The 10758-nt window shown below is 47.6% G+C and overlaps 1 protein-coding gene across 2 annotated transcripts; it reads left to right on the top strand.

Annotated features, from left to right (window-relative positions):
• The first annotated feature begins 1197 nt into the window (after nucleotides 1-1197).
• Nucleotides 1198-9480, top strand: lmo4b (LIM domain only 4b). Of its 2 annotated transcripts, none has more exons than XM_085928733.1 (5): nucleotides 1198-1579; nucleotides 3035-3293; nucleotides 7303-7399; nucleotides 7745-7900; nucleotides 8870-9480. In XM_085928733.1, exons 2-5 carry the CDS (start codon nucleotides 3040-3042, stop codon nucleotides 8876-8878), a joined length of 516 nt encoding a protein of 171 aa, XP_085784859.1. In that variant the 5' UTR covers nucleotides 1198-1579; nucleotides 3035-3039; the 3' UTR covers nucleotides 8879-9480. The 2 variants fall into 2 exon arrangements, with proteins under 2 accessions (XP_085784859.1, XP_085784860.1); XM_085928734.1 differs by lacking the exon at nucleotides 1198-1579 and adding an exon at nucleotides 1878-1965.
• The last annotated feature ends 1278 nt before the right edge of the window (nucleotides 9481-10758 follow it).

Raw genomic sequence — 10758 nt, forward strand, 5'->3', positions numbered from 1 at the left:
GGAATTACTCTGAGTGGCCTTCTTCTTTTTTTTAACGGAATAATTACGGCACGTCGCTGCGAGGGTGGGAGGAAGAGGGGGGGTGAAGGCGGTGAGGTCAGGGAGATGTGTTTGCAGAAGGGTGGGCATCCCCTCTCTGAAAATTGATCGTCTCTTTTCTTCATTCAGATCGGTTGAGGGATTGAAGCGCCTGTTTTAATCTGTAGTTGTATTTGATGCAAAGCTAACGTGCTGTCTTTAGTATTCCGACGAAAGAGTGAATAAAGAAAATAATTTCTGGAATTATTTCAAGTCTTCTGGGTGACTGTTGAGCATTCCATCAGTGCGCTTCAATCTCACTTTGTTGAAGTTAGCATTAGTTAGCATGTTAACTCCAGTGTGAAGCGCGCCATCACCATAAATTCTCTTTCTCTCTTTACTTCTTTCTTCCTTCCTCCCACCCGGCAGGACAAGTGTCTTCATTACGAAGCACCGCGGTTTCTTTTCACGTGGGTGAGATCAGCCCTGTGGGGAGCATCCAAACATCTGAGGCCGGCTCGGCCATATTGTTTGGCGGTGCCTTTGTGTGTTTCGTCGTGCAGCTTGGGGGGGAAAAAAGTACCACGGGACTCAAAGATCTCAGAATAGAAAGGAGATGATCAATTTTCTGAGGGTCCCATCCCACTGCACAGCAACACCTAAACCAGCTTGAACCCAACTCCCCAGGGGTCTTGAATGAGGTCACAAATGACAGCCGAGTGCGTTGCTACAATTACACTCTTTGCCAGACGAGGGCGCTATTACACGTAAATAATAAGTATACTCGTTGATGGGTGCCAGGACTTGGTACGCGACACCCTTCTGGAATGTCAGGTAATTAAAGTCAGACACGAGGTTACCTCTGCATTCTGTATGTCTCCATTGAGAATGGGAAGAAGGACCATGTAATCCCAGGCAGAAGATAATAAATGGGAATTTAATATGGACATTAATCAAGCATGCATGGTCAATATTAACCGATGCTGTTGATTATTTGCTCTCTCACTCTCGCTCTCTCGCTTGCTCTCTCTCTCTCGCTCTCTCTCTCCATCCATCCCACTGTTCGCGCTCTGCCTCGCTCTGATTGGCTGACTGTTACTAAACCCCACCCCTCATTTCCACTATCTTGGCCCCGATTGGGTGAAGCCTTGTTCCGTCACGCAGGCAGAGGTCATTTCTACAGGCGCTGGTTTCCTTGTCAGAGACAGAAAAACGTGAGGCGCAGGAGCTTCGGACTGGAGAGAAGCAGCAGCAGCAGCAGCAGTAGCAGCAACAACAGCAGCAGCAGCTGCTCCGACATCCTCAGCGCTTCTCAACCTGGCACGCTCCACTCGGTGTGAGGACCTTACGGCGATGTGGCAGAGATCCGATCTTCCTTCCGCCATGGACTCTGCGTGTTCCTTCCACAACCGAACTCCGAGGCAGTAAAACGGAGGAAATACTATCACTCAACTTTTTTTTAAGAAAAAAAAATCTTTTTATTTTGCGTTTGTAAATAAATCTACGTGCACATTTTTGGGACCATTTTCCAGTTTGTTAACTTCACACCACTTTAAACCAGGTGAGTTTTCTTTTGTTTTTCTTCCGTTAGAAAATGTCAAAACGTGCTTGACAGCCTTTTTTTGGGGGGGAATCTTGGTGGGGGCGAAGTTCACGTTTTGTATTTGAAAGTATGCTAGCTGACATTTGCTAGCATGATGTTTTTCCTTCAATCCGAACATAACGACGCACTTCTGATGACTTTGACTCCGAAGCGATCTTATCTCGAATTGCCCGGCCGTGTAATTAATTACCTGAGTAAAGTTAAAAGCCCCCCCCCCCCCTTCTCCCTCCTCTCCTCTCTTCTTCGCTGTGTGAAACTTGACGATGGCTGCGTGTTGTTTACCCGGGGAGTCACTTTCAGGTCGCCTCCCTCATCCTTTTCCTCAGATGCAATCAGCTCTAAAGGTAGGCTGCTTGCTTTTGTCCCTAAAAGCCATCGCTAATGGCTTAGTGAATGGACCCCCACCACCGCAACACTACTCTCCTCCAACTTAATTTGTCTACCTTCCTGTAGCAAAGGATTTGTCGCTTACACTTTCAAATGACATTTAATGGCAGCTTGACGTGAGAACGCTTGGCAGGAACGTCATATTTGGAAGAGTAATGTGATGTCAAGTCGAAGAAGGTCAGAAATGACAAAGACCTCACTTGCAATAAACGCCTCACTTTTCCGTAGCAGTTAAAACAAAACAGTTCTTTTCTGGTGTTGAGTGCCAAGTTCTGGTACGTGCTTTGTAGGAAAGTGTTGTTGTTGTTTTTTGCCCCCTCCCCTCAAAACAAAGAAAAACAAAAAGTGTCATCTTGAAAGTGACAGTGGAGCTAGTGGATCCCAACAACACAACCTAGTGATGAATGAGATGATGACAAAAAGAATGTAGATAGACTTTCTGGTGACCTTTGGCATGTTTTTAATGGGTTCCCGTTGCAATGTTGTGCACGTTCATCCTTGTGCCCCGTTGATAACAGAAACAGCAGCACCTGTTGAGGTCTGATGAATAAGTGTTGCTTGTGAGAAGATGATCCTTCTTTTGTGGATATGTAATTTTTCAAGATTATTCGCACTCTGATGGTCACTCCACAATGTTGTGATCTGTTTATGTTCTGGAGAGATCTTCCGCTTATGTTGTGTGTCACCTCAATCTGTCTCGCTTCTTGACATCTCTCTTCAGTTTTCCAAAAGAGTTCCTTTATTTGTCCAACTGACTCTTACAAATGGTTGCCCCACAATGTTTTATGCGTCTGTGTTTAAGATCTGTAAAGTTAAGTCGTTGGTATTCTGATCAGTCCACCGCCATTCTGTTTTTCTTCTTGGACTCAAATGGGGTCGTCTCAGATTGTTATCTATGTTGATGTTTCCAGTTAGTATGGATGACATTTAGTATTCCACTAGACGGTGATTTTATCACGCCACTATGTTTATTCTCTCAAATCAAGTGTCAACCGGTAGTGCTGAATGTTTTTCTTTCCCTCGCAGGAACAATGGTGAACCCCGGAGGAAACGTCCAGCAGCAGCAACAGCCACCGCCGCCGTCGATGTCAGCCGGCTCGCTGCCGTGGAAGCGCTGCGCCGGTTGCGGCGGCAAAATCGCCGACCGCTTCCTCCTGTACGCCATGGACGGCTACTGGCACAGTCGCTGCCTCAAGTGTTCGTGCTGCCAGGCGCAGCTGGGCGAGATCGGCACGTCGTGCTACACCAAGAGCGGCATGATCCTCTGCCGGAACGACTACATCAGGTATAAAAAAAAAACGAAAACAAAAAAAACACTAAATTAGGCTGAGCTAGAGATCCGGCGACACGTAGCGTTCCGTCGCGAGCCCAAACTCGTCTCTGATGAACTCGGCGCATCTTGAACATCGTACTCTGGCTCTGATGTGCGCTCATTCCACAGTGTTGTGTCTGTGCTTGTGTTCAATTGCTAACTAAAACAGCAGCATCCACTGCATCACGTTGCTCTGAATTTGCCCGAAAGTCGCTCTTGTGCAAAAGTTGCATCCTGTTTTAAATAAGCGTTTTCATTGGCTGACAAAAAGTATCTGTCACGACTGAGACAAACCGTCTTAAACATTGCGTTGTCTTTGTGGTGAGGCGTGAGCAGCAAGCTCCCCAAAGTTAACTTTATTCCCTCCGAGCTAAAAGAGTCAATAAATAAATCACGGTGATATGATTCTTGCAAGTGGGGGAGACAACAAAGTGTTTTTGTCCTGATACTCATCTGCTTCCACGGAGACAAGACGTATTACAAGCGATAATGTTTGCACTTGCATTTGAATGCTTTTGGGCTCGCGACAGCACACCAAATTTGTCTTCAGGGGCAACGCGTGTGGACGTAATCCTTAACATTAAATTCGGCTGCATAGATAAGGACGGCAAAGAGTTGAATGCTAGAGCCACCCCGAGCCTGTCGCTAACCAAAACAGCAGCACAGGAAAGGGTCTATCAGACAACGGGTGTGATTCAGAGCACATTAATGAAGATGATCTTTCATCAGCTTAGCAACAATTAGCAATTCTGTCAACTTGTCGAAAGTGTTGACACGTGTGTACAGTTGTCGCTCAAAACAGCAGCACCAGCTCTCTTGTATGAATGAAGCTCCACCATGTTGTTTCTGCTTGCTCACATCCGTGGGGTGCGGAGAAGCCCTGTAGCCAACTTGATCGCATGAAGAGGGAGTCGAGGGACACTCTATCGCTAATGGGACGCTAACGCCACGATGGCAAGCGGGAGGTGGCTCCCCCACGCACGCACGCACACGCGCACCTTCCCACTTGTAGCCGAGCCGAAACAAAGCTAAATGCATGTGATGGAAGCGTGCGATCTCCGCGGAGATAAAGCCGGCATCTGACAGTGAGTCTACACAATTAAATGCTTTAATTATAGCCGCCGCCACTCCCCCCCCCCCCCCCCCCCCATTTCCTTTTAGTCCTGATGGGTTTTATCTAATGAGATCTGCTCCCTGGCTTGTATCCGCTCGCGCGCTGACGTGTCCGAAATGAATGAGAGGCGCGCGGGCAAACAAAACATTTAATTAAGCAAATTGGCTTTTGAGAGGGAGCAGCAGAGAAAGGCAGATAGTGAGGACGGATTATTGCCAAGGCCATTTGATGCTTGTGTTTTTTTTTTTTGTGCTCCTCTCTCCTTCATTTTAAAGGGACAGTAATGTCGCGTTTCAAGTACTCGCCCGGGTTTTCCCACTTCAAACGGCGGCCACATTGGACCTGACTAAAAGTTCCCGTATGTGAGAATGATTGCTCTTCTCTCACGGCCACTTACTGAGGCCAGCTAGCCAAACATTAGCGCCGGCCTCTGTGCTCATTGCAACATGTTTTGCAATCAAGTGTGTTGAGCCTCCAAGCCCATCAACAGCCATCACAATTACATTTTTTGGGGGAACGGTGACGTCGTCTGTCTCTGAGGGAATTAATTTGCTCCAGGATTCGGAAGAGAACCTCCCAGCACCACCTGCCCCTCCCCCTCCCCCCCCTCTCACCACTTAATTGAATAAGCCGAGGTAATTAAATGGCACTTTTCCAATGGAACGTGCGAGGTAAATCTAATACTTGGTTATTTAATATCACTCTGAAGCCTGCCCGAGCGCCATGACAGCGGCGGCACGACGTGAACTATTAGAGCCGGGCGAGCGCGAGATCTCGGGGAATTAATTAAATGGCCGTGCAATTTAGCGGGAGCGTTTATCTTGATTTGTCATAACGGAATTAATTCCGAGGGCCTCGCACTCGCTCGGTGGGGGCCCGATCTGTTACTCGGATTTAACCGCGTGTAATTTGGCCGCCGACGTCACCCGTCCTCCTGAAACACGTGCGCAACATGCACCCCCCCCCCACCCTCACGCACACAAATACACCCCCCCCCCCCACACACTCTAATGCACCTTCTGCCATTATGTAAAGCCGTGCTTCAGTTTCAATATGGCCTCATGCTTTTAAGGTGCTTTGGCCGCTGATGCACAGAAGCCTTTTTAATGGACTGCGTGTGAGGGGAGGGGGTGAGCGAGTGTGTAATTTTACCCCACTCAAAGGCAGCACTGAATGAGCCCAGCATTCACCTGACAGCCACTCTGTTGACAGACTACTCGCCGTGTTTCCTTCTTTTAATTTAATCCTCACATCAGTCAAGATCATGTTTTAGTGCGGTGGGGGGATCTGGTCTGGGGCGAGGGGGGGGCGAGACAAACAGATGCCACGCCGCAATTAAAGGCTCCCTCCACGTTAATTACGGCATCCCGGCGGTGGCACGTCACCCGGGAGCTGGAGTTCAGTGGCACTCGAGGCCATTAGAGCCTGACTTCAAATATGGATGACCGCTTAATTGACGCTTGGGCACCAGACATGCTAATGCCAGCTTCTCGCTCACGACATACAAGACGCGCAACGGTTTTGGGCCCCAGTTCAAAATGCGTCAGGACAGCGTCAAGATGGAGATTTGTCCCGCCTGCTGTCAGTGGAGAGGAACAACAACATGTTCCAAGTCCTTTGAAGCACAATGATGTCCGTGAACCTCACACGAGCAAACCTGAGCACTCTGATGTCATTTTCAGTCAGCAAGGCAAAATGGTAGCACATCGAGATGGATAGAACTGCTTCATTTCTCTTCTCCAAATATCAGAGCGTCCTGTTTTGACGAGCGGCGGCCGCCAAGACTCCTTTTGATGTCCAACTTATCTTCCACCTTAATTCCCCATCTTCTTGTTTAAAGTGTATTGTTGTTTTTAATTTGAACCTGAGTGGCTCAAAGGCAGCATGTTTTTTTTTTTTTTTTTAATCGCTTAAAGGCAGGGAGGCTGCTGGGCCCGCTACGTTTGCGTCACGTTTGTCCCAGTGAAAGCGCCGAGCTGGCACCGTTGTCACCATCAGCCTCCAGTTAATTAGTTTGTGGAATTGAGTTTTGATGGAGCCTTTCCAAATCACTCCCAGACTAAATTTGTTGCTGTCTTATTGAAAGCAGACCCAAGCAGCCACCCCGCTTTCTTCCCTCCTGTTTGGACGGGTTGCGGAACCTCGATTTAGCTCATTACTTTCACGTAAAAAGCCCTTTTCTGTGGTTGTTTACGCCAAACAAGTTAATCTGATCGCCTCTGTCCCCCCCCATTTCTCCTACCTCAGCCCCTTTTTCTTTTTTCCCGCCCTTCCCGTCGAAGCATGTCAGATGCCACGCTCTCATTTGATTGCTTAGGAAAAGTGGCGTGATAGAGCAAACACCCGCTGAGATATGATGACAAATGGCTCCAGATCCCAGTAAATTACTTTCTGCTCAAATCGAAATTTCATTCAGTTTGCTGCTCGCTGAGATGAAGTAATCTAAATTGTGGACTCAGAAGGAAGATAGAAAGGAAGCCGCAGCAAGCATTTCATTATCGGGAGGGGCCGGCAAAGGGGGGGGGGGGGGGTGTCGAAAGAGATGAGTAGAAGCAAATCTAAAGTGTTGACACCGTGATTGAAAAGGTTAACCCGTGCACATGATATATCAAGCCAACTAGCTACAGCTTGCTAATGGAAACGCAGCTCCTGATGGTTGCAATCGACTAGACGGAGGAACGACACATTTTTGTGGTACGGCGTCACGCCGATGAGAAACGGCAGCTTTCGAACGGGCAGTTTGTATTTATCGGATGTATTATTTGTATTTAGAACACATTTAGCAGTCCTGATATGTCGCTGCGGACACTCCTACGAGTTAGCCCCCAGTAAGATTAACCGTAGCTCTTTTTTTTTTTCCTCCCTCAGATTGTTTGGCAACAGCGGCGCTTGCAGTGCGTGCGGTCAGTCCATCCCCGCCAGCGAGCTGGTCATGAGGGCGCAAGGCAACGTCTACCATCTCAAGGTTAGCGTGCTAACGACAGAAAGTTAGCTTAGCGTCTCAAACACTTGTTTTCAGTTCTCGACAGCAGGAACCCTTTTAAGCAGGTCTATTAACAAAAAAGATTTGGACATTTCTGTGCCAATGATGTCATCTATTAATAGGCCAAAGAGTTTGTGTGGCCGTGGAAGTCGAAACTGGTGCGTGAAGGTGACCCGTTTAGCTGCAAACCCCTCATGAGCCTCATTAGTGGCTCCCCAATTTAAGGTCGTTAGTCAGAGGTGGCCCTGTTTTTTTTTTTTTGCTCCAAGGCATCTCGACCCCCGTTTTAATTTGATTTTTTTTATTTTTTTTATTTGGTCTCGCCAGTGTTTCACATGCTCCACCTGCCGGAACCGTCTGGTCCCGGGCGATCGCTTCCACTACGTCAACGGCAGCCTGTTTTGCGAGCACGACCGACCCACAGCACTCATCAACGGCCATTTGAGCTCGCTGCAGACCAACCCGCTACTGCCGGACCAGAAGGTGAGACCCTCACACCTGCGCGGCAACTTGTTCACTTTAAAGTAACCTTGCCGATCAACGATGGCCGAAGGCTGTCAAGTTGAAGCCGCCATTTTGCATCAACACGGGTGAGGGGATACACCATTTCTTCAATCAACATCAAACTCGGTGGACGTGTTTATCGTAAGAGGACACACCAAAAAGATTGAAAGACCCATGCCCAAAACTGAACAACAGCATAACGTTTGATTAAAATGTTGAGGATTCGCTTTAAAGCACGAAACTCTTAATAACTCAACCCTCACAAGGTCATATCTGGAATTACTGTACCGTGGCGGCTGAATGACTCGTTAATGAGCGACTTTTACCGTTATTATTTATTTGATTTCCCCTTCTACTCACCTAGGCTAAGATCCATAGCCCGGGGGCGGCGTGGCGTGATCTGTACTCTGCCGTTTGAAAGCCAAACAGAAGCCTAATCATACGCGAAGGACGCGCCAGTTCCTCATTACGCCCGCGGCAGATGTAATCACGTCGGCCAGAAAGAGAAATTGCATTGCGGGTTCACCTTGAGTGCTTTGGAGCGGCGGCGGTTGCGCTTGCGCGCCTCTAAATCCTGGCCGACGTTCCCCGGCCTTTTCAGGGGCCGGCGGATCGAAAGCGCTCCGGAGCTTAATTGCGGACGTGTGTTTAAGTCGTGGTAAACAGCGAGACCTCGTTGCTTATTGATGCGTTCCGCATCCATTGTAGTGAAATGTGCTTGCATTATTGATGTCAAAGTGAAGCGTGCTGCTGGAGATTGCCCACGCTGCTTGAATCACATACAAGTATGACATAAACACACACATGTTGTCACGCCAGCGTGTATCTCCTCCCCTACTGGTCGGAGGGAGTAATTCAGCTGGTAACTAACAAACTTAAAGTAAATGCGGCTTGCTGTCTGATCATCAAGGAAAAAGACTGGACTGACGCCTCTCCTCCTTTTTTCAGGTGTGTTAAACGGACGCCACGCGGGAAAGCAGCGATGTGTGCCTTCATTTTAGCCCCCCCCCCCCCCCCCCCTTACTCATCTTCCCCACAGACATTTTGTGGACCTGTTTTCTGGACTCTCACTGAACCTGGACGGGATACTTGCACTTAAAGAGGCGGGACAACTCAACAAAAAAAGACTCTCCAGGAAGAGAGTGGGACTTTTTTTCCTAAATTCCAACGGCGTCGTGTTTTCTATTGAAGCAACATGATATCATTTTTGATGTTGATGTTGTTGCTGGATTGTGATTTCTTTTCTTTCTCACCCACTTTGTTGGCGTGTCAAAATATGGCCACACACACACACACACACACACACACACACACACACACACACTTGGTGTATTTGTATGTACAGCATGCATGTTAATGTTGTTGTCCCACCACTCTCTTCCCTCTCGCACCTAAAAAAAACAACAACTTTATGCTCCCTGTCAGTCATTCAGTGGTGTAGATTCTCCCAACATTTAAATGCCCGACAAGAGATGAATTTATTTGTGATATTTTCTGAGACATTTGCTCCACTATGGTGTATTTAATTAATAAAAAAAAATATGGACGGTTTCATTGTATTTTGAGATGACTTTGTTTAACAACACAAACTTGCAGCCAAACTCCTCGGTCCAAGTTTGACCATCCCAGGCCAAAATTGGCATCCGTCCATTTTGCTCGGACCAAAATTCCAGCGCTCGCGTGTTGACTCGGGTCATGAGCAGAACCAGGTAGCCAACGTCAAAGTTTGCCTTCTGCGATTCGCTACGCAGAGGTGGTCCGTGCGCGTCAGCCATTTTTTTCCGACTCAATCTTAGCAATGGCGGTGAAGACGGATAAACACGCAAGGCCTCTTTGTGCTCTCGGCCATTCATCACACGACCCAGCCGACACAAATGGAGGAAAATGTCCCTTTGAAAATTCAATTAGAGTGAGAGGGACGTGTCTTTCTCCCGCTCCCTTTCTTCGGCACTCTCGCTTGGCAGCCGCAAATTGAACGTCCTATTTGCACAACAAATTGCTGTTTGAAGTCCTCGCAGGACCTAATGGGTCTGAAGGGGGAGCACCCCCGCTAATGGGCCAGACGCTTATCTGGCGCTAGCGTAGGACGAGACCTCCATGTGAAGTGCGCTGCCGCTTGACACGCGGTAAGAGCAGCTTCGGCACGCCAAACGATGGGTTGCATTCATTGCGCTCGGTTAGTGGATGCTTATGTTAGAATTTTACCCGAGATCGACACTATTCCTGAGTGTTTTGTGAAAAGTCTGATCAAAATGGCTCAGGGGTCAAAATGAGAGAAGCCTTTTTTTAAACAGCCCTGTTCAGAGTAGCTGGTTTTTGATGGGAATTCTTGGGAATAGAACTTCAAACGTACAGAAGTTTCTTTGCACTCAGTTCAAGGAGACATATACCTGTGAAATAAATGAGTTCCCAGTAGTTTGGAATAGATGTGTGGCATGCTTTATTTAAAATGGCCCCTGTTCAGAGCAGCTGGATTTTGAATGAAACTCCTTCACTGACTGACAAACGGCAAGAATACTTGGTAAGTGGACCGATCAAAAACGTCCTGTTCCAAATGCATGGGGGGAAAAAAATCAGATGTCACATATTGGCATTTTCTTAACATTTGATTTTACTTTAATCCCACGTGAAAAATGAAGCATATAAAGTGGACATTTGATGTGGTCCGCTTGGCAATGACGTAACGTCTTATTTTGTAGACACATCTATTTAATATGGAGGGTCTCCTAGCTTGTATCCCCAATTTTCTTTTCCTCCTACCGCCTACTTCCGTAAACACATATATATATGCTTTGAAAGCATGCGTGTCACATCTCGGGCATGTTCCGTTGACGTTA

This window comes from Syngnathus leptorhynchus, chromosome 13 (assembly GCF_054491065.1).
Source record: "Syngnathus leptorhynchus isolate UIUO chromosome 13, UIUO_Slep, whole genome shotgun sequence".
In the NCBI taxonomy this organism is placed as follows: domain Eukaryota; kingdom Metazoa; phylum Chordata; class Actinopteri; order Syngnathiformes; family Syngnathidae; genus Syngnathus; species Syngnathus leptorhynchus.

Bases quoted from the DNA above. Each gene is read 5' to 3' on its own strand.
- lmo4b (XM_085928733.1), top strand. From the start codon at position 3,040: ATGGTGAACCCCGGAGGAAACGTCCAGCAGCAGCAACAGCCACCGCCG. The intron at 3,294-7,302 runs GTATAAAAAAAA...TTCCTCCCTCAG, and splicing joins TGCCGGAACGACTACATCAG to ATTGTTTGGCAACAGCGGCG. The intron at 7,400-7,744 runs GTTAGCGTGCTA...TGGTCTCGCCAG, and splicing joins GCAACGTCTACCATCTCAAG to TGTTTCACATGCTCCACCTG.